General features: G+C 35.8%; 1 protein-coding gene across 1 annotated transcript in view; it reads left to right on the top strand.

Annotated features, from left to right (window-relative positions):
* The window catches only part of CC2D2B (coiled-coil and C2 domain containing 2B), a gene marked incomplete at its 5' end in the record, with an annotated part of 108,712 nt that overhangs the window by 57,245 nt on the left and 26,858 nt on the right, over positions 1–24,609 (top strand). The window contains 8 exon segments of the mRNA XM_064374039.1: positions 6,139–6,277; positions 7,783–7,986; positions 10,487–10,579; positions 13,597–13,688; positions 14,769–14,939; positions 16,354–16,474; positions 17,227–17,336; positions 21,752–21,848. Coding sequence (XP_064230109.1) covers positions 6,139–6,277; positions 7,783–7,986; positions 10,487–10,579; positions 13,597–13,688; positions 14,769–14,939; positions 16,354–16,474; positions 17,227–17,336; positions 21,752–21,848 — 1,027 coding nt within the window.

The following is a 24,609-nucleotide window of genomic DNA, read 5'->3' as shown; positions in this document are numbered from 1 at the left end:
ATGGCCAGAGTCATAGTAAGAGTTCATAAATGCTTTTCTTCAGTATATAAGAAATTGAAAGAGAAAAAACTAAATGGCAGTAGCATAAGAAGATCATTGGTGTGGAGGAAACTGAAGTAGTGGGGGTAGTTTACTTACCAAGGAGTTTGACAATAAAAAAGTTGCTAAAACATAGGAGAAAACAAACTAATCAAGGGACAAATTTCTTGAAAGTTGGGGCAATATTTATCTTCTTAAAAGAAGTGATTACAAGTGATAAGCTTACAAAAGATTGAAATCAGTGGGGGAAAAAGGCCCAATATATTGGAAAGAGTATGAGGTCCTTCAGAGTCAGGAAGGTATCAAACCAGAACCCAAGTGAAAAGCTATGGTTCTGGAGAAGAGAAACTTTCTCTTCCTCTACTCAGGGAAAGAGACAGACATCACTATGAAGACAGAAATGGAACTTTGATGGATGTCCTTGTTTTGCTAAGTAAATGAGGTCATCTTCTTAGAGACCTGGAGAAGGGCATTTTAAAAGCAAATCTTACAGTTATTAAAGGTAATTCATTTTGGAGCCAGTGAAACAGTTTTTAATACCCAGAACTACTATTTTGTTATATTTCTTAATATTTCTCTAGCATGGTCTCCACAGTAGCTATTCCTAATCTTTGCCTCATCATAATATTCTTTGCATTTTTCTTGGACTGAGATGTTTGTCCTCCTCACTCTGAGGCTAACTTTTATGCAGGTAATTTGGAACTTTTTGTCTTTTACGATTCTACTGATGCATTTATATCTTTTTCTTCCATTATCTTCAACTTGTCCATCTCCCTAGGCCGTTAGTCTTTTGTACCCAAAAGCCTTCTTTGCATTAAAACAAACAAGCAAAAACTCAAGTGCCTGATTAAATCCTGAAACCCATTTTGGCTAGTTTTTCCTATGTGTGGCCTACTGGCCTGCATACATTCTCTCCACTTTCTGTTCACACAGTCCCTTCCTAACCCTACCCACTTGTTACCTAAGGTTACCAGCAAGCTTTCAAGCCACATTCATTAGCCTGTCCTCATTGTCTTACAATTCCTATTACTTGGAAACTCAAGCTTACAAAAGATAGAAAGCAGTACTATGCAAGTGTGTGACAAATGACAGGTTTCAGCAAGAAGTAAATTGCAAGAGAGGTTTTCAAAGTTCAGGGCCCTCTCTAAGTTAAACTTTACAATTAGAGGAAGTTACAGAACTTTCTCACAGTTCTTTTGTGGCAGCTCAAGGACTGCCTCTGAGCAGTAGTTCTAGGAATTGGGATGGGTGCTCCAGAAGGCAGGACTGACTTGTGGGAGTCAGAGAATGAAGTCAAAGGAGAGCTGAAAGACAGTTTTGTTATTCACTCATTTACTTACTTACTCATCAACTACTGACTGAACTGGAGATAAAGCAGTGAACCAAAAGAGAGTCTCAGCAAGCTTTAATGCTGTAATACCACATTAAACACATCTCTTAGCTAGGTGCGGTGACTCACGCCTATAATCCCAGCACTTCTGGAGGCTGAGGCGGATGGATCACCTGAGGTCAGGAGTTCGAGACCAGCCTGGCCAACATGGTGAAAACCCATCTCTACTAAAAATACAAAAATTAGCTGGGCATGGTACCATGCGCCTGTTGTCCCAGCTACCTGGGAGGCTAAGGCAAGAGAATCACTTGAACCTGGGAAGCGGTGGTTGCAGTGAGCCAAGATTGTGCCATTGCGCTCCAGCCTAGGTGACAGAGCGAGACTCTGTCTCAATAAACAAAAAACAAAACAAAACAAAACAAAAAACCCCACACCTCTCCAATCTCAATGATCATTGTCCAGAGTTTTCATTTTTAAACATAAAACAGTTTTTCTTACACTCACTAGTTAATGAAATTTTTAACATAGTTAATTGACTTTTGTGTTTTTTTGTGCTGAAAGCATGCTCCTTTAATGATTCTTTCAGTTAGTTTCTATGGGTAGCAAATTTCTTTAACCTTTCTAGATCTAAAAGTGTCTTTATTTTGTCCTCATTCTTAAGTAATAGTTTAGGTGAGTAGAAAATTTGAGAATGCTATATATTTTTTCTTAGCACTTTGAAGCTATTAGAGAACTGCATTATTTTCTGGGATTTATCATTGCTGTTTTTAAGTCCCCTGTTGGTCTAAATGTTGGGCTTTTATAGGGTATATTTTCCCTCTGATAATGTTGAAATTTTTCACTTAATTCAGAGACAGAAAGTGGAATAAACGTTACTAGGGATGGTGAAGGGAGAAATGGGAGTTATTGTTTAATGTGTACAGAGTTTCAGTTTGGGATGAAGAAAAAAATTCTGGAAATAGGTAGTGATGATAGTTGCACAGTACCGTGAATATACTTAATACTACTGAATTTACACTTTAAAATGGTGGTAAATTTTATATTATGTCTTTTACCTTTATAAAAAAGGAAGAAATTGCCATTTGAGCCATGAAAAATATTTTGCTTTATCCTTAAAGTACTGAAATTTTACTATACATGTGTGGATTTATCATTATTCTTTTTCCTGCTTAGCAGAATAAATTTTGTTTAAAGACTCACATCTTTCAAAAATTACAGAAACTTCTCAGCCACTATTTATTCAAATATTACTCCTTCACCATTCCCGCTCTTCTCTCCTTCTGGACTTCTTTGTTTTTTTTTGAGATGGAGTTTTTCTTTAGTCACCCAGGCTGGAGTGCAATGGTGCAAAATCCACTCACTGCAACCTCCACCTCCCGGGCTCAAGCAATTCTTCTGCCTCAGCCTCCCGAGTAGCTGGGATTACAGACGTCCACCACCATGCCAAGCTAACTTTTGTATCCTTCAGGACTTCTTATTGAATTTGTATTGGAGCCTCTCAGTCTATTATTCATTTATTTATTTTTGAGACAGGGTCTTGCTTTGTCACTCAAGCTGGAATGCAGTGGTGTATCAGCCTCAAACTCCTGGGTTCAACAATCCTCCTGTGTCAGCCTCCTGAGTATCTGAGACTGTAGGCAGGTGCCACTACGTCCAGCTAATTTTTTTCTTGCTTTCTTTGTTTTCTTTTTAAGAGAGGAGGAAGTCTTGCTATGTTGCCCAGGCTGATAAACTCCTGGGCTCAAGAGATCCTCTCACCTTGGCCTCACAATGTGCTAGGATTACAGGCCTCAGCCACTGAGCCCAACCAAGCCTCAGCCTCTTAGCCACATCTCTTACCTATTATTTCATATTTTTATGTTTTTATTTCATCTGCATCCTGGATGAATTTCTGGGTATTACTTTTTAGTTCCTTAATTTGTTATTGAACTTTGTCTAGTATAAGGTTTATTTGATTTTAATGTTATAATTTTTACTTGTATTTTCTGCTACTAAGTTTTCTGTTTGATTCTCTTTATATTTTTTAATTTCATTTTGGCATTTTTTTGCATTATATTTTGCGTTTAAAACTGAATTGTTAGTTTTCATTTGTTTTAACATCTTAAGCATTCTTCATTAAAATGTGTTTGGCAGACTTTCATAAAGTTAATTCAGCTAGAATTAATTTATATTCTGATGTCAATACTGTTATTTTTCTGAGCATGGCTTCTTTGCTCAGAAGTTTTGGTTATCAGGGTCATTTCGAGTTGGAGAACTTTCAGGTGATTTTGATTTGGAGGTTTCTGGGTTTTTGTTTTTCCTCTCTCTCCTTCTGCATCTGCCCCTTCTTACCTAATGGTTCTAAATTTGACTTCATCTGTCCTCCTAAATCCAAAAGTAGGCTGTAGCCTAATTACTGGGTAGGTTGGGTGGTTGGGTTGTTATACTGGGTTGCTATGGGAGTCATCACAGATCTAGGCATCTGGCAAACTGTGAGCCTGGTTCAGTTCCTCATTAGGAGGCAGTGTCTATGTCCTTTTCCCACTCTAGACTTAGCTTTCTAAAAGCCACAGCCCCATGCAGTGGTCAGTATTTTTTTAATGGTCCCTTTATTTAAGTAAAATCCCACCCAAATCTTTGACTTAAAATAATAAGCCTGGTGCTAATTCCCTGTCTCAGGAACTGAGCCTACAACCACCACAGACTGCTCCTAGGCCTGAAGCCCAGCACTATCCCCACTCACCACTCTGCCCATTCTTTTCCATTTCTGGTTCACGGGAATGTTTATCTTAGCTTGAGCACAATTATATTTTTAACTGTTATTTAACATCTTTATTGAGATACAATTCACAAACCATAAAATTCAACCAATTAAAATATGCAATGCAATGGTTTTAATATATTCACAGAGTTGTACAACCATCATTACAATCTGGAAATAGAAGGTGGTGATGGTTGCACAACATTGTGAGTGTACTTGATGCCACTGAATTGTGTATTTTAAAATAAAGTGGTAAATGTTATATATATTTTATCTCAATTGAAAAACATGGTGGCTGTGGCCAAGCATTTGGGTATATAAGCCATGTGTCTTGGGGTCTGCTAGTATTAAAGCTCACCTCTTTCTTAGGGCCATGCTATACTTTGATTCTTCTGTCTGAAATAAGATGTAAATGTCAGGACTGTTTTAGATAGACAACAATCAAAGAGTTTCCCCTGCCTTTTATAAAGTATAGCTTCTAGCTCTCTATCTACAAAGTAGTAATATTCAATTGAAAGGAAGAGGGAGAATAGTCAATTGAAAGGAAGAGGGAGAGAGGGAGGGAGGGTGGGGAAATCTTCAATCATTTGACTGGTTTTGACCCAAGGAACAGCACTTCTGTGAGCCATAGCCCACAGCTAAACATCTATAGGAGCATCTATAGGAGCTAAACATCTATGAGGGGGTGGTGGGGAATCATTGTAGCAAGGCTCTGAGATTTTTATTACTTTCTCTGAGGCAGAAATCATGGGACTATGTTGAAATCCAATTACAACTTTGTTGTTTCTTGATGTTAAAGGATATAATGGGATATATCCTTACAAAGCTTATAATGGGATAAGCTTCCCTCTAATCTATTCATTAAGATTTAAGCTTTACCTGAGGCTGTCTTCTAGGGGATCTGGGCTAAGACTGTTTCTAGAAGGAAAATTTATTATATCATGGTGTCAAGGGTGTCAGGTCCTAGCAATCCCTTATGACACAGGTATCAAAACAGTTCAAAATGAGGGCAGACATAGGAAGCAAAAGAAAAGAAGAATATGGAAACTTCACCTATTTGTAATTTTGCTTACATCTTACTATACCACACATTGGTTTCTGTAGCAATAGCCTCAGAAGATTCATCATAGAAATATGAACAGATGGGAAGCAGACAATGTAAAATGTGTGCTCGTGTTTGGGCAAAGACATTGTTAAATCTGTGTCAGAATTGTATTTCTGGAATCCCAATTTATAGACAGGAACCTTTCTGGACTATTTTAAAGAAAGGATAGTAGAAATCTTCTAGTGAAAATTCCTCTAATTACACATGGTAAAAAAAATTCTCTATGAAGATAGAGATTAAATAGTTGGGATAACTGATGGTTCTAAAGAAATCCTTACTCATTAGGGTTGAATTCCTTTTGCACTTAGTCTACAGCTAAGGTCACTAAGGATATCTTATGAATCTAGCCTATCTTTTATAGCTCTCCAACTTTTAAGATGATCTCATATGACCAAGCATGGTCCTCTGGCCCATACTTACCCAGTTAATTGCATTACTTCTTGTTTCAACTGTAAGGATGTAGCCTAAAGGTGGTTTTTATTTTGTGTGCTTTCTTAACTTTGCTTAAGTGAATATTTTGATTAAGTTTCAATATTGTGCATCCTGTGAAAAGAAAATATTTAGTGAATTACTATGCTTAGGGTTTACATAATATATCCAATAAGCACCATTCACTTAAGCATCTACTATATTTTGGCTACTACATGGCGTACAGATGGCAAAGATGAATATTTACAGACTATTCTTAATAAAGTTACTATCAGTTATAAACATTAATCAAAAAGCTATGATACAAGTTAGAATGAGAACTAGGAAAGATATCACATCTCAACTTTCTATTCTATCCATAAATACAGAGGATGGATAAATTTTATCTTCAAATACCCAGAATGGGTATGTTTTTGCCCTATATAACAGTGTACTGTATATAATACATGTATTGGATATTGTATGCAAGTTCACAAAATATTTTCTCTATGTTAATATGTTAAGGAATGTAGATGCAAGAGGTGTTCCTGGAATTCCATGGCTCATTAATGAACAGAAGCTTTTTGAATGGGCAAATGAAGTCAGAATTGATCCAAATAATCCAGAATATTCTGATTTAATGGAATTTGTTATGGTGAGTTAAAGCAAATATCAATACTGTGAACACATGCTATTTCCTAAGCTCTACCCCCTCCGTCCCCCATAGTTTGCTATATATTTTTCTAGGCTCTAGGGGTCATGTAAAAGTAAATCTGAGGACAGAGACCATTTTCAACCAGTGTACAATACTGTAAAGGCAATTAGAAACTCAGCAATGGAAATAATTCCTCCTTTAGGCCCGATAGATGGTCTTCTCCTACCACTTAGCAGCCACAGCACATCCGACAGTCTTTCATGCTAACATCTATTGTGCAGTTACCATGTGCCAGCCATAGTATTAGACACTGAAGGTATGGAGATGATTTATAGACAGGCTCCTTCTCTCAGACTCCATTATACAGTCACTTCTACTCTTCTTTATAGCCAACTGAACTCCTTATATACCCCAAACATGCTTTCTTCATACCTTTATTCATGCCACTGCTCTGCCTAGAAGGGCATCCATAGTGGTTATCTTACTAACCCTGCAAGTCTGATAAATGCTTCCCTGGTAACCTCAGTTAGGCACTGCATCTTCTTTCCTTGCTTTCCTGTTAACCTTTCTTCTTCTTTTTTTTTTTTTTTTTTAAAAAAACAACTCTTATGACTCTAATCTCATTCTGGCTTTTATTATAGTTATTTTATTTTATTTTATTTTTGAGATGGAGTCTTGTTCTGTCTCCCAGGCTGGAGTGCAGTGGCACGATCTCGGCTAACCACAACCTCTACCTCCCAGGTTCAAGTGATTCTCTTACCTCAGCCTCCCAAGTCACTGGGATTACAGGCACGCACCACTGTGCCTGGCTAATTTCTGTATTTTTAGTAGAGACAGGGTTTCACCATGTTGGCCAGGCTGGTCTTAAACTCCTGACCTCAGGTGATCTGCCTGTCTCAGCTTCCAGAAGTGCTGGGATTAGAGGCGTGAGCCACCTCACCTGGCCTACTGTAGTTATTCATTCATATATTTTATTTTTCCTTGTGGAACTACAGCTAATAAATCTGTGTCTCTCTGATGGCAGCTAGCATTGTTCCTTGCATGTACAATGCACTTGCCTTTGCATTTGTTGAATAAAGCAACCCACAAATTATATTACTGGAAGTAAGCTCCCTAGATTAGAGCTGCTCAGCTGAGGTGCAGAATTGGTTATAGGTATACAGAAATATTGAGCCTCCCTCAACTGAGGATTACCATATAGAAACAGTCACATCTGTCCTATCAGTGTACAATACAAATTTCAGTGTACAATAAAAATATTTTCGTTTTCTTTGTAAGTCATGACTGGGAAAAGGTTGGGAAGCCACAAAGGCTAAATTCTGGATTTTTTTGTTTTGTTTTGTTTTTTGTATGTTCTAGCCTACAAATTCAGTTGCTCCATTTCCTATTTATATTGCTACTCTTAGATCTCACAGTTGAGGGGAAAAAAAATCTTTTGAAGTAATTTCTGAAATTAAAAAATAATAATATTTTAAGTAAAGATTTTGCGTTTTTATGTTTTACAGTACATGAGCCTTAAGGGGCAGGATATTCCAAAGTATTTCCGTCTTGAACAGTTGCAAGATGAATTTAACTTTGTTTCTGAAGAGGAAATGGAAAAAAGTAAACGTTTCCAGCTATTACAACTTAGAAATGCAGGTCAATTAGATAATTTCCTTCTACAGCAAATGCCCCTCCATGATATAGAGATTCCAGGTTTAGTCTTCCAGGTATTTAGTTTCTATTTGAATATGGCTTATTGTATGATAAAGTTAAGATTTTGCTGCTTTAACCTTATTTATTTTTTTTAAAGCTAATAATCTGTAGACAGATTTCCTCCCTTCTCTTTAGGGATTAAAAATGTACATATCTCCCAAATTCCAGAAATTCTTCAGCTTGACTTTGCAATTTAGTGTTGTCCAAACAATCTATTCAGTATTCAACAGCCCAAATACTTTAGGCATATTCTAAATTTATGTTACTATTATATTTTTGTTATCACAGCTTTGGGAATAAGGGGGAGAGACATTACCACAATAAACTTAAACATTAATTATAAGGCACATCTCAATGTTAGAATCTTTAAAATATTTTTAAAAGAAAACAAAAGCTGGAATGCACAATAGGTTCTCACCAGCTGGTGCCAGCCAGCTCTACCATACTATCAAATAAGGCTAGCTTTTCATATTAGTTGCTTTAAGTTTGCTACTTGGTAAAATTTGAATATGGATCAAATATTAGGTAATATTGGAGAATTACTGGCAGTGCTTACAGCATTGTGGTTGCATAGAAGCATGTCCTTAGTCCTTGGAGATTCATGCTGATGTATTTCTCTAGAGATGCTTAAAGTGTCATGATGGCTGTAATTTATTTGGTAATATGTTAGCTAAAAATAAAATAAATAAAAACAGATAGAACAAATATGATAAAATATTATTTAATCTACAGGGTAGAGTTATGGATTTTAATATTTCTCTGGGAGGCCAAGGCAGAAGGATAGTTTGAGTCCAGGAGTTTGAGACCAGCCTGGGCAAAATAGTGAGACCTCATCGCTACAAAAAATAAACAAAATTAGCTGGGCATGGTGGAGCACACCTGTAGTGCCAGCTACTTGGAGCTGAGGTGGGAAGATCACTTGAGGTCAAGGCCTCAGTAAGCTGAGATGGCGCCACTGCACTCCAGCCTATATGACAGAGTGAGATCCTGTCTTAAAAAAAAAAGAATTACACACACACCCACATACACATGTGTGTGTGCATATGTATTTCTACTTTTCTATATGTTTGAAAGTTTGAAAAAAATTTTAAACAAAAATAAATAGCATCTAATATACCAGTAAAACCCCACTAAAAATGTAATTTAACAAATATATCACTTGTAAGAGCAATAAAGACTATAAGATACATAGCAATATGTTTAACAAAAGTTGTGCAAAACTCAACAAATAACATTTTGAAATATTTTTGAATGATAGACAAAAGAATATGAGTAAATGTTCATTGATAGGAAGAGTCAATATTGTAAACTGCCAATTCTACCTATATTAAGTGGTAAATATAGAAATGTAATTCCCAACCAATGAAATAGAATAGACTTATGTATATGTGGAAACTTTATATTTGATAGCATTGCCATTACAAATCAGTTGGAAAAGAATGAAGGATGCATTAAGTGGTTTTGGAATCATTATTCATACATGTGGAAAGAAATAAAATTAGATTCAGACATCATAAAAGAAATAAATACCATGTGTCATGAAGATTACTTGTAAAAAGCAAAATTTCAAATGGGCATTTCAATTTTGGGATACAAAGGTATTTCTTAAATAAGACACAAAAAAGTATAAATTATAAAGAAAAAGATTAGTTTTTTTGTTTGTTTTTTTTTGAGATGGAGTCTCACTTTGTTACACAGGCTGGAGTGCAATGGCATGATCTAGGCTCACCGCAACTTCCACCTCCTGGGTTCAAGTGACTCTCATGCCTTAGTCTCCCTAGTAGCTGGAACTACAGGTGTGCACCACCACACCTGGCTAATTTTTGTATTTTTAGTAGAGACGGGGTTTTGGCATGTTGACTAGACTGGTCTTGAACTCCTGATTTTAAGTGATCCGCCCCCCTCGGCCTCCCAAAGTGTTAGGATTACAGGCATGTGCCACAGTGCCTGGCCAGATTAATAAATTTTGTAACATTAAAATTAAAAACCTACAGATTAGAAAAGTTATTTCCAACACATATAACATTAAAATATTAATATCCAGAGTATTATGTTAACTCCTAAAAATTAATATTTTAAAAGTAAATAAAGTGATATAAAATAGTAATATGATATTTTCTTAAATAAAAGTTGTTACTTGCAAAAGAATTAATTTCAGGATTTTTAATGGATAATTAGAAGGACAAGTAACATACTTTCAGATAATGGAGCATTCGTTCTTTCATGGCTGAAGATTCTAAAGTATTTACGTCATTATTTTTGTATAGTCTTTAATAATATCTAGAATATAAAATCATTTCCACATACATTGGGGATATATAATACAGAAAATGCATAAATAACAAATGCAAATTTACTTTATTTAGATGAAGCATCCAGCTGCGCTGAGTGAAGTGCCAGAATGTTTCCAATGTCCTACACATGAACTAAAGTGACTAGTGATATTTATTGCAATGTGTCATATATGAACTCTTTGTTACATTCAAGAAGTGGAACTAACAATTCTGTTTTTAGGAGTATGAAAGTCAGAAAGAGAAGGAGGTATCCATTTCAGATGTAAATTCTATTACAGCACAAAGGATTAATTCTGCCAATTTTCTGAAAAAGGTAACAACAACAGCAGCAACACAGTATTATCAATATATTTGCATTTGCTTTTATGAAAACTGGGCTGCTAGATACATGGTATTATAGTCCTTCCAGAGAGTCAGATGGACAAATCCACTCACTCGTTACTTTTCTGATCACTGAGGAGTTTTCTGTTCTTTCAGAGTTAGTTTCCTTCATTGACAGTGAACTCATTATTAAAGCACATCCCAACCTTTTCTGTTTAAATTTTTAAAAATTCCCATCTCTTCTTTGACTCTAAAAGTTCACCTTGAGAGATACTACAGCATTTTGCCAGAACTCCTATATTTACTGGTGCCTCATGATATCATGGACCAGAGCAATTCAGGAGATGAAGGGATGAAGGAGCTACCAGAGGCACAGAGACAGTATTTGAGAAATAGATATGCTTTGAAACAAAGCCAAATAGTAAACATTTACAGAACACTCTAGCAAACCAGGTCTGAGTGGAATCCTTCACTGGATTTCATACCCGATTTCTATCAACCCCTCATCACTACACTAGACTTAGAAGCTTAGTGCAGGGGCTACATCTACAGATTCTTAGTGCCTGGCGTAGTACCTTACACTTGGAAAATGCTGATAAATGTTTGAGAAATTAATGAAGTAAAGGATGAGAGCTGAGGTGGTTTCTACAACTCCTACAAAAGTAGATTCTCACCCCCTACATCTTCTTTGCTGTAGAGCATCAGAGCAGCCTTGCAGGGTAATTTGAAAAGAAGCAAGGAAAGCTACAGAAATATATAAGAGACACATTACAGATCCCTCATGGGGACCGGTGAGAGGCAACCACATATAGCTAGTAAAGCCCCAGGCAGGTGTCTGAAAATCTGTTCTTACTACCCTGTGTGTCACTGGCAAGTAACTGAATCACTGAGTCCCACTTGATTTTTTATAAAAACGGACAATATTAATGCTTGCTTTGCTTTACGTTCAATGTGAGGGGTGAATGAGATAAAACCACAAGTGCTATTCCAGTTCGTACACCATGACTATGAGATGGAATGTGGACTGCTCTAGCTCTTCCAGACATGAGAGAGCCCCTTTATCACTGGCATGTGTTTTCCCACTCATCCCTGCCTCTCTCACTCCTTTACTAGCTCTCTCTCTGTATATTTTAAGTTGGGATGTGCTTTAATAGTGAGTTTGCGGTCTCAGGAAACAAAAAAGTGTTCTTGCTTATAAAAAAGGGGAACACACACCCTTCTTATCCTGTTTCTTCTTTTTTATATAAGGAGAAGCCCAAGAGGGAGGGTAGCAGAGGGTTAGGAAGGACATAAGAGAGCAAGTATCTGAGGATGCTTGAACTTCATACAGGAATCCTGGACAGGAACTTTATAAATATTTTGTGTTTAGATTTTAACTCCTTGTGAAGACTTCTTTGCTATCTGACAACAGTTTAAAACTACAGGTTTGAAAAATAAAATAAAATGAAACCACAGGTTTGATAGTTTTATGTGATAATTACTGTAATCAAAGACACTGGAAAAGTTTTCTTCTGGAGGCCTATTGGGGCCATAGGTGCCCAAATCCTTCCATGGGAGGAACTTATGGAACTGTGAGTTATGTGCATTCCATTTCCTGCTGTGTTACTGGAGTCAGTGATGGCTGAGGCCAGGGTTACAGTAGTACAGAGTGAGGTCCCAGTAGTCTCAAATATTACTAGATAAATTTTTACTGAAACGTTTTCTCTAAGAGGGTAGCACACCTCTTCAATCTGTTCATTTCATTAATTTATTCAATGAATATTTATTGAGCACCTACTGTAATCCCTGAGCTCCTTGAGTATATATTCTATAAGTCAGATAATGGGAAACATATTATTAGTATGTTACAGAACAAAAGGTGCTATGAAAAATAAAGTAGGAAGAGAGAACAAGAGTTCTGCGGGGGGCGGGGGTTGGGGTGAGTAGGGGCACAATTTTAAGTAGAAGCGGTCAAAGAATCTGGTAAGAAGGTAACACTTCTGCAAAAGACCTAAAGGAGATAAGGAAGCTAGCCATGGAAGTTTTGGGAAAGAACATTCTAGGCTGATGGAACCCATATGTGAAAACTCGGCGTAGAAGCACACCTGGCCTGTGGGAGAAACAGCCAGGAGCTCAGCCTGTGACGTGCCAAGGGAGAGAAGAAGAGAGAGAGTGGGCAGTGAAGGGGCCACTGGGGTCTTGTTCACCTTCAAGGGAAAAAATATGTTGTCTGTGTGCCAAGATAGTTTTTAGCAGTTTATGTTTTTCCCATTTGTCTCCCACCACTCCCATTTTCCTACCCAGTTCAAGAAGACAACTAGAGCCTAGGTTACATTGTCTCCAGAATGCTTTTTGAAAGGACAGAAAGCAGAATATTGCCTCCAGACACGCCTCTGCCTGGTTTCACATCTGAAAACCCAAAGACGGTAAAATAAGAAAGGGAAGGATTTCCTCAGACTAAAAAGGAGATGTTCAGAATCCTTGGAGGAGCTAAAGTCAGTGAGTTCTCCAAGTAGGAAGGACTCAGGGAGATGGCTCCCTTCAAGCACTGACTTTCTTGCCAGGCTGCCAGAATGAGGTCTTAAAGTCAGAATAGGATTGACTCAAAGGAAATGCAGAAATGGGATCACATTTCCTTGGGTTTGCAGATCAAGACTCATGTCCATTAGTGGCTATCATAGAAGTGGATTCACAGGGCAGTTATCTCCTTTGGTGAAAACTAGTTCTGGCCACGTATACTGTGAGTTAGATGAAAAAAGATATGAGAGCAAAGAGTTTAAGATGAGATGAACTGGATGTAGAAGCACAAAAAAAGTGGGAAGAAATAAACTAACTTTGGTGTGACCGTGTGAAATTTGGAAATGACTTTAATAATGGCAACAAACAATAGTATTTTCACTTGTCTAATCCCCCGCTCCGTCCATTGCTTGCAAAAATTAGGAGTGAAATCTAGTGGCACCAGTAGCATTGTGAATGCTTAACCTTAAAATATAAACAATACATTTATTTATTAAATTCTAATTTTTTTAGGTGAGAAGGTTGATAATGAAGAGAATTGTTAAAATTACCAAATGCAACTTGTCAGATATTGTGACTGATTATGAAGAAATTGTATCTACAAGGTAACTGCTAAAGACTATTAAGTATGAAATATAAACCTTTAAGATTATCCCTTTAAAATCTTCTAAGTTTTCTATTTTTATTTTAATTAAGACATATGTCAAAAGATACAGTTTCAGATCATAAAGTAAAATATGATGACTTAAAATAATTGGTCGATTTAAAGTTGCATTTTGGGATAGCTACATGATGTATTTTCAATTATATAGTATTTGGGGGCAGATTTTGCCCTTTCCTTCGACAGACTTTAGGGCAAGAAAGAAAAATACAAGAAACATCTTTGTCCCAAATTAGTTTTGCCCTTAGATTTCCTGTCTTGAGACTGCTGTGGGAAAAGTTGTTGCTGCTAGCATCTTGCTAAGCCTGTAATCTCCCCTTTGCAAAATGGAGAATCCTCAGCTGTACAAAGGCACTGAGATCCACACGCAGCTGTTGGGGGAGTGTTTGCTTAAGTAACTCAATTCTCATACTGTCCTATCTGTGAACTAAGGGTAGGAACAGGGCTGTCTCTGGGAAAACTTCCTGGAGGCCACATGCAGACTCTTGGAATGACCAATAAGGTTTTAACTGGTTTAGGATGCTGAACTCTATTGTGTTTTACTTTTCAGTCCTTGCGGGGAAAAATGGGTGTGACTATAAAACTATACTTCCATGGATTTGTGTTGCCCGAGTTGGCGGCATATATAACTAACTCTAGTTTCAGAGCCATGGAGAAAATGTTAATATTCAGGCACTTTCAAGAGAATGATTCCTCAACAAAAAATAATCTTCCAAAAGATCATCATGTTTCATGGCTTTACCTCTCCATGTTCACATCTCTCACTCTTTGAACCATATACCCAAAGGGTACGGAACAATCAGTCTCTCTTAATGTGAGGGAACATGGCGTCTCTTCCTTCCTATGCTAAGAAAAGTATTTCTTCCTTGAGTTTAAGACAACTCTGTCTCCCCTCCACAATGCAGAGAATATGATTCAGAATAATGGTCTCATTTCAGTTACTCAGAAGACTGATATCTTTTAAAACCATGTTTTTTTTAAAAAAAAAGTAAATGAGACTGATAATCATTTGTTTACTCTTTAGCCAGTTGACAGATGCAGTTTTTAAGTTTGTTGAACCACGGAGAAAGTTAAAACCTCAGAGGAAAGAAAGGAAAAAAGTCACAGCACAGATGATCTCTGATGGAGATATTAAGATTCTTGTTCGAATAGTGAGGGCCTATAATATTCCTATGAGAAAAACAACAATTAATAGGTAAGGCAATATGCCCCAATTTTTAGAGTTGCAAAAGGTCTATCTTAAATGTGATTAATTCTCCATGCTGTTATATTTGGAAAGCTTTGCACTTTGTTAATGCTCCATAAACATAAAATGAATGAAAATTGAAATCTTGATTTGCATAGTCAAACCTGTCAATGCCATGTATTAAGAGTTTTCTGAAGTTCGACATTCCCAGAGTAACTTTAACATGTATATTTTGAGGGTGTTGGCTGCATGTTCACATTCTCATATTATATCAAATAAATGCCTTTATCTCTATTTCCTGTTGTGAAAATTCTGAAGTGTCTGCTGCCAACTGCCCTATTCCATGCCACTGGCTCTCTCAGAATTGGAATCAGAAAGCTGGAGAAAGTCAATGAGACACTAATTTTGTTTTGGGAAATGCCCCAGAAAAACTGTGAAGCAAATGTGGAATGTTGTGTAAAATCAGAATTGCTACAGTTACACCCTGCTCTGTTTTAGACCTGTTGTTTTTAGGTAACATCTACAAATATAGGATTTTACCCATCCTTTCTGTAGGTGCCCCAGTAGGTTTTATTTGTGTTTTGGGGGCAGAGGATACATGGGGCCAGAGTGGATATCACCAGTGGGTGGCCAAAGTATGGCATCGTGAATATTAAGTACCCATGTGTATTTAGTGTATCCTGGATATTTAGTGTCTCATATATTTAGTGTCAGTATAATTTCTATATTAAGAATATTTAGTACCCAAATGCCTTAAGAATATTAGGCATTCCCCTCTGTCTGTGTCCAACACATGTGCCCTACTTGCTTACATTTATGCTTACCACAGCTCATGAATTCTCCCTATGAAAAACAAACATTTTGCTAATCTGTAGTTAACACCTCTTAAAGGTTTTGTCCATGTCTTACAAATTACAGCCTTGTTCATCTAAAAGAATTGAATATGCTCAAAACAAATTTACATTTCAAAGGCTGTTTTGTGAAATAAGGATATATAAAATCATCACCATTTTCTATAAGCATCATACTGTTAAAAAAAATATTATAACACCAAAAAAGTAGGAAGGATATATTCTTAAAGTATAACTTGTCTTTTCTTTATATTTATATATATAATTATATTTTAATTGGCATCCATCATGAATAACTTGCCTTTTCTTCTCCTTTTTCTGAATACCTGTGAATATTTTATTTAGACTAGATCTAATCCATAGTTCAGTATTTAGGAGTTGCTCTTCCAGAGTAGTAATTATCAAATGTTTAGCTGTAACCACACATGATAATACAATTCAAAGCAAACTCAGTAATAACCAGAGAAACTGACTTATATATCTTCATAAGCACAGGAAAAACCCACCCACTTCTACCAAAACTAATATTAAAACTAATTAAGGTGTATGTCTCTATATCGTTTTTCCTGAAGAGCCTTGGCTATGTCTACTTATTTGAAATCATCCATATCTTGCCTCAGACATAAAGAAGCAATCAAATCAGTAGCCTCAGATGAGATCTTACATGAGATAAGTATTTAACACTTCTATAAAGTACAATCTTGATTATGTTTGTTCTGAATTACAATTGGCTCTTAATTCATCTCTCCATCTATATTTTCTTTGGCTTCCAGTTTATTTTCCATAACATGGTAAAAGTGGCCTTTAGAAAATGTAGTTCTAACCATTTCATTCCCTGCTCTCAGGGTCTATATGATAAAGTATAAAACCTTAAAATGGCTACAAAATCTTCAGGCTTCTGGCCCGTGCCTACAATTAGCCTCATCTCTCTGTATCCCATAGCCATGTCATGCTACTCCTTGTTCCACGAGGCCTCTACTAGTTGTTTCGTTTGCCTGGAATGGCCTCGACACATAACCATGTTATTGTCCAAATGAACTATGACTTGAAGTTTCCAAGCACACTCTCAAGCAATGTTTTCTCCATCATACCCTCCTGATTGTCACCCCCAAAAGTTAATCATGCCTTTTCCTGCATAATTTTCACACCTTTAAGATGTTTCTCTCTTTTCTCACATTTCATTGCACTTCTTTGTTTACCTGTATATTTTGCCCTGATAGACTATAAAATCCTTAAGAGAAAGTTCTGTTTATCTTTAGATCCTAGAAAAGTACCTGATATAGAATAGAGCCAATAGATGTTGATTCAATAAATAAATAAATAATGGCTGTTTGAAAAACTAGAAAAATTAAGCCATACACTTGCCAAGTAATTTCCTAGACCTCTACTTTTATTGACTATATAAAGTATTTCAAAATCTAGTCAATGTTTCCTATGTGTTTCAGGATACTATACATCCATTCGTGGAAGTTTCTTTCCAGCACACTGTATACCAAACCAGTACAGCAAGTGGATCTCATCCATACTGGAATGAAGAAATTAAAGTAGATTTTCTGTAAGTTGGAGTTCATTGTTCCATAGCTCCTAAAAAAAAGAGCAAAAACAAAATTATTTTGTTGAGTTACTTATTGAAATAATTATTGAAACAGGCTTTATTTACTTTTATCTGTTTTTCTTTTTTTTCCCTTTTGTAAATTATTTTATTTCTTCCATGATGATTCAGAGGGACTATCTTCAAACCAGTACAAATATTTCATAAATAATATCTGTCCATTTTCTAACCAATTGAGTAATTTGTTGCACAATAAGCCACCTCACATCTAAGAAAGATATACATTAAATTTGAATAGTGAAGATATTACATAATGAATTAGGACACAATTAAAATTTTCTTTAAATATTTCCTTGGGGGAGAGGATGCCATACTTCTACTCAATGAAGATAAACATTTTTACAATCCAGAGGTCTTTTTTTTTTTTTTTTAACACCGATTATGCCATGAATTCATGGGAAAGAGGTTCCAGGCAGCTCAAGCTCTTTCCCATTGGTTCTCACAAAGTGTGCTTCTCTGGGTGGAGCATGCTGGCGCTTCAGTTGAACCCAGGTACCTTTCTCTCTGGCTTCTTTTTTTTTCTGATCATTTTCCTTCATGCATTTCAGGAAGCTATCTCAGTTCTTAGAGTGCTTATGTGCTTTATGTGCTCAATACACACATTAATTCTCTTGGCAACAATCTTGCCCTTATTTGTTGACAACAATGCCAACAGCATGCTAGACTCTTGTTTTTGCCATGGGAACACTTGTGGGGCATTCCTTTTTGAACAGTACCCATTCATTTGATGTCTACAATATCACCTTTCTTATACATTCACATATATGTGACCAAAGGAACAACTGCATGTTTTCTAAACGGCCTAGAGAACAAACATTGAGTGCCTTTCCTCTTTTCCTTTGTGTTCGTCATTTTGGCGAATTACAGGAATTCCAGCCAAAAGGATACTTTTCTCTCTTTTTCTATTGTTTTGTCTGTCTTTTTTTTTTTTTTTTAAAGCAGTTCTCTATATGTTATGGATACCAGCCCTTTGTCAGTTATATGTGTTAAAACTATCTTTCCCTAATGGTTTGACTTTTCATTTTCTTTATGATGTATTTTGATGAAAATAAGTTTTAAATTTTACCAATCCTTTCCTTCATGGTATGTCCTTTTAAAAAGACTTATTTAATAAATAGTGGACCTCCTTTACTTTCCTTACTTTAAACATACAGTAACTTGCATTAAAATTTTAGACTATTGCACTTTCTGAAGAATGATGAGGATATCTTTTTCAATAATATTCCTGTATATAAAGGTATTTTTAATTAAAATAGTTAACAAATCAGATTTTTAAATCCAAAAAGAAATATACACCTATCTTCCTGCTTGCTACCAAGAAGGAACAAAACAGATATAGACTAGAATAATCCTTTATATGGTGTTTAGGAACATACACATACACACACACATGACCCAGTAAAATGGATCTAATTCCATGGCCACTTCCTTTAGTATTGCTATGCTTTACTGCTGGGTATAAATTTCCTTCATGAGCAGGTATGTGTAGCTATTAAACATCTCAACATTTTTTTTCAAATAATATGAGTCTTTTTACTTTGAAAGGTGGGAAAATTGACTTCTTATTCATACATGTAGAGCAGGATTATCTTATAGATTAGCCATCATTTTACATTATTTTTCTATAATTTATTTTATATAATTTTCTGTGAATATTTTATGTTTCATATTATTTCATAGCTTATATGATTTCGTAGGATTTCTATGCTTTGTTCGATGCCTATGTTAACATATATTCCCCACTAACAAAGGCTAAAGGAACTCAGAAGAACTGACATAATCACTTGCATATATGTGGTGACATCTTGGAGGCTATATAAACATTCATATCCTAGCCACCCCTTCTGAAAGTGAAAGATTTCAGATCCTAAACAGGATTTGCAAGGAAAGGGAGACCCTGTTTATGCCATTATTTCAACTTAGGGGTAGGAGAACTAAAACAAAGAAAACTTTAGGATTTTGTTAGCTTAGATGCTATGGAACTTCTGCTTTTAGCAGAAATCAAATTTGTTCTTCCGGATTCAACATAGGCTCAATTATATTTTCAGAGTCATTGGCCAGAGTTCCTAAATAGATATCCTTGTTATTTGGCTGCCTGTCTGAACCTCGTACCTTCACTTTGCCTTGTTCTCTGACACGTGCTTTCTTGAACTATTTACTTTTTGTGTGTAAAGGAAATTATTGACTTAAAGGGAAATCTATTATATAATATCATATAATAGCAAGTTAAATAATTAACATATAAGATGTATTTGTTTGAAAAGTTTGTAAATGTAACACATGGTCATGTGTATTTGGAAATATTTGGAATATTAATTTAGACATTAGCATTAGAAAAAATATACTGTATTAATAAATTTAGGAGAACATAAAACAGTCAATAAGATACATAAACTTATAAGCAAACTAATGAGAAGACTTGGGAGTGTTTACATCCTTGCAATTATAGCAGTGAGATAAGCCAAGAACAATTTGGAGTACAACCAAGTGGATCAGAGGCTTCGGATAAGCCAAAACCATCCAGCTACTACTTTTTGTTGCCTCTGATACAGGATCCTACTCCCCTCTTCTTGTGACATTTTAGTGAATAAAAACCGCAAGCAAATGGATAAGCAGTCATAATAAATATTATGTATAAGTAATAAGTAATATTAAATAATTAGCTCCATGAGCCCTTCTTGGAGGGAGAATTATGATAACATTTGAAGAACATTTAATAAAATACAGAATGCAAGATAATGCAGAAGGACTTAAGTGATGTAAGGAATATACTAAGTTAACAAGCTAAAAAATGTAAGGATGGCAGTTGTCTTTTCTCCTGCTGACATAAGGTTGTAAGTAAATATTGCCTCCCCTGCTCTTACTTAGGTCCTGGCAACATGAAAGGAAATCCTTGAGGAACAAAGTAGGGGAATCAGCTAGTTGTTTTATCGTTAGGAAATATAAGGAAACTTCCACTTAAAATTGTCCTCTAAACTCAACTAGCACTTTCAATCATCATTGCTTGTAGGTTTCAGAAAGTTACAGAAGCTGTTGAAGATCCTTTGAAATAGTGGTTGCTTGCTTAAGCCACAAGATTCAAGAAGTAATGTCGGTGGCAGCTGTATAGTGAAAAAACCTGGTCTTTGGAGTCTGTCAGAACTGGGTCCAGCCAAGTGTGGTGGTACACCCTGTAGACCCAGCTACTCAAGAAGCTGAGGTGGGAGGATCACTTGAGCCCAGGAGTTCAAGATCAGCCTGGGAAAGACAGACCCTGTCTCTAAAATACATATATAAATAAGTAAACTAAACAAAAATATTTTTTAAAAAAGAGCTGGATCCATATTAGGCTCTGTCATTTGCTGGTGGCATTACCTTGAGTAAGTTATTTAACTTCTCTGAGCTTCAGTTTCTCTGTGTAAAGTAATCTATTATACAGGATTGAGATTTCCATCACTGTTAAATGTTTGATGGAGATTCAGTGCACAAGGTGGAGCTGAGAGTAAAAATTCATTGCTTAGGATATACACTATCCTTTCAACTACCTCCAAAATGTACCTAATCAAGAATGCCATCAGCAGACAGCTTGCAAAATTAAATGCACTCCATTATCCCAGTTTCTGCTTGGAGAAAAGTAACATGGGAAAGGGAATAAATTCTGTTTTTTCTTTTTTTTTTTTTTGAGACGGAATTTCGCTTTTGTCGCCCAGGCTGGGTGCAGTGGCACAATCTCGGCTCACTGCAACCTCTGCCTCCTGGGTTCAAGCGATTCTCCTGCCTCAGCCTCTCAAGTAGCTGGGATTACAAGCACCCATCACCAGTCCTGGCTAATTGTTTGTTTGTTTGTTTGTATTTTTAGTAGAGATGGGGTTTCTCTATGTTGGCCAGACTTGTCTTGAATTACTGACCTCAGGTGATCCACCCGCCTCAGCCTCCCAAAGTGCTGGGATTACAGGAATGAGACACCAGGACCAGCCATAAATTCTGTATTTAAAGTCATATCTATTAACTGAGAATAAAAGAGCATTTTATCTCTGTGTGTCAACTAGCAGAAACTAGCAGAATTTAAGAGAGTTGAAAAACCTATCTAATACTCCACATAATCCGTTTGCAATCGATATCTACAGTGAAAGCCCTTTCTGTTTTACACGTAAACATTTTTATTTTTCATTGTAAGAGAGATGTAAATTACGAAGCACATGCTGGCTCTAATGAAAGGGAGCAGCCAGTCTTCAAAGCATGTAGCTTTTTCTTAGTTTATACTTCATAAAAGAAAACAACACAGGTAATTTTATAGTTCTTTATGAATAATGCTCTTAGAAAATAAGTGGATTTTGAGAAAATTAAGCATTCGAATGTATATGTTTTTTTATTCACAGCTCACCAGGACATGATTATAGCTTCTCAAGTTTATCTAAAATAAAAGATAATATATATATCAACATTTTTGATGAAATGAGGATTGAAAAACATGAGGTAAGGTAGAATAATTATAATAGCCAATGCTGAAATAATTCTAAGAAGGTCAAACTGAATGAAGTCTAGTAACATATTTTTAAATATGCTTTTAGACGCAATGTGTATATCCAACATTTTCTTGAAAGGATTTCAGGCAACTTGAAATAGAATCAGATATATGACAAGTCAGTTTAAAAATAACAGAGATCATAAACCACATATAGGAGGAGGAGGAATAAATATTCCAACAACTTGGGAGAAGTAGGTTTCTGCAACTGAACATTACATTTAAATGTGAGCTTTGTGTAGCCAATACAGAAATATAAACAGAAATAGGTTACATATTTCCCATTATCTGATCAAAGAAAATACACCACTCCTACAAAAGAGATCAAATTATTCCTAAGGCTAAAATTCAGTTCTACTGTCTTCCTCATAGATGTGTGAAAATTCCTAGCACAATGCCTCGTACCCTAGCAAGTTCCAAAATAAATGTGAGTTTCCTCCCTATTGGACTTGCCACTAAAAATATAAAGATGCATATCCATAGTATACATAGTAGATCTATATATAGTATATATAGTAGATGTAGTATATCTACTCTTTTAAGGTATATAGATTAAATGCTCTAATAGAAATGTTTTCCAAATTCTATGGCAATGCTGTTGAAGGAGCAATTAATTCTGCCTGGAGGGACTGGGTATCCATGTCAGAGAAGTTGAACAAGACCTTGAAGAGAATGGTTCAGGAATGAGCCTTCTGTAAAAACCACTGCAAATCATAATGGCTATGTTTTCAAACCCAGTTTTCCAGGAGATATGACACACATTCTTATTAAAGGAACTTTAGATCAACCATGATAAACGCTGAGTGTAAAATATTAAACAATAATTTGGTGATAGCTTTTCTCCAAGGAATTAAACTGAGTAGTGTTCTGATTATCAAAACTGATAAATGGGTAAAGTTTAAAAAACTCAAAAGAATGTCTAACAAGTTTTCTCTCTCAAAAGTGAATTATCTCAAAGACTAATTTGGTCAGAATTGAACAGCAGTTGATTAACAACTGAAGCCTTGAAAGTGCTTTGCATTGTGAGATTGTTGTTACTGGAATGAGATCCACATGCTTTAGGTATCAGACTTGTTTGTGGCAATGTTGGCATGCTGTTTAGAAAAGGAAAGGTCCTTGCATTCTTGCCCTCCTCTCATGGACTGGGTTTTAGGGTAGCTATGGGCCAAAACATTCCATTGTCTTTTAAAAGACTAGTGCTAGACTGAGTCCTGAGATAGCTATCCAGTTGAAAGAAGGTTTAAAGTTATCACTGAACACTATTTTGTCTAGAAGTGTTTCATTTTTCCTCTCTTTTCTCTGTGCCCCTCCTGTATATTTTCTTCCTGCTATCAACTGTTTCTTACTCCCCACAGGTCTCCCTTTCTTTACTTATGTATTAGCAGAAAGCTGAAGACTTGGAACTCTCACAGACACATAGCCTATTTTTAACACTCAGCAATAAAGAGATGGACCGAACTGCCTTTGGAGCTGGCAAAGCAAGCCCCATGCATACTCCAGATTTAAAACTTGGTTAACTGTGACTCTAACAAAAATCCCAGTAGCCACAGAAAGACCTTAAACTAACCTGAAACTCGGATATTGATTTAAATGCTTTTTTTTAAAGTTATTTTTAAGATTTTAAAATTTTCAGCATAGTCTATAATTTTTGACTTGCCATTATATACTATCCTCTGGTTTCTAACTTTATCCAACCATGTCTTTCAATTTTTAAAAAATTATTTAATATGGAAGATGTTTGCCTATTCTTTAAAGAACCAACTACTGAAATTTTTACTTTTCACTTTTTTTTGGTTTGCGAATTCATTTATTTCTGCTTGTATTTTAATTATTTTCTTCCTCCCTATTCCCCTAGGACTATAATTTTTATACTTACTTTGACCAAATGTATTCAATGCCTAGTTTGTTTGATCTCTTGCCTTCTCATAAATAATGGAAACATTCTGAGACTATCATTTTATCTCTGAAAACATCTTAGACTACGTATTTTATATTTAGTTACTTATTTTTTGTTATTTTATATATATATATATATATATATATGTATATATATATATATATATATATAACATTTTCTTGCTTGGCCTATTTTCCAATATTATATCTTTGCATTTTCAAATGTTTGAGAGGCTTTTGTGTAAACTTTTGATTTTAAATTTCAGTTTTATTACCTTGTAGAAATCGTACTGTACATTTGAGCCTTTAGTCCACAGTAGTCAAGCCACTGTCCCAGCTCTATGACTGCTAATTAACATACAAAGGTATTCATCCTGATGACAAGACAAGGGACCCTCCTATTGGGCAAGCTGTGTTGCTCCCGAAGAATTATCTTCTAGAACAAAGATGAAGGGGTTACTTTGATTTACAAGGGGTTGAGAAATGAAATGTACAGATATCTGAGTTTTATTTAGACGAGTTATTTAAAGAGATGGTCCCATCATAGCAGCATCTCTTCTACTATTTAACCATCAGAATGCCTGACCCTGCTTCAACTCACACCAGGATATGCAGACTTACCACACACACATTATTACTCTGGATATTAAGTCCCGTTTTTATCACTTGATATATACAACTCCCATACTAATAGATTCCTTAAAGGTTGTTTCATATATAATTCATATTGTTGATCTTAAAATTTTTTCATTGCTTCTCAAAGAGGATGCATAGGGAACTTTTTATTTTTATTTGACTTTTAAGTTCAGGGGCACA

This window comes from Aotus nancymaae, unplaced genomic scaffold (genome assembly GCF_030222135.1).
Source record: "Aotus nancymaae isolate 86718 unplaced genomic scaffold, 86718_ANA_hifiasm-v0.15.2.pri h1tg000010l, whole genome shotgun sequence".
Taxonomy (NCBI): domain Eukaryota; kingdom Metazoa; phylum Chordata; class Mammalia; order Primates; family Aotidae; genus Aotus; species Aotus nancymaae.
Note: the sequence above shows the minus strand (reverse complement) of the source record. Positions and strands in the feature narration are given on the sequence as shown.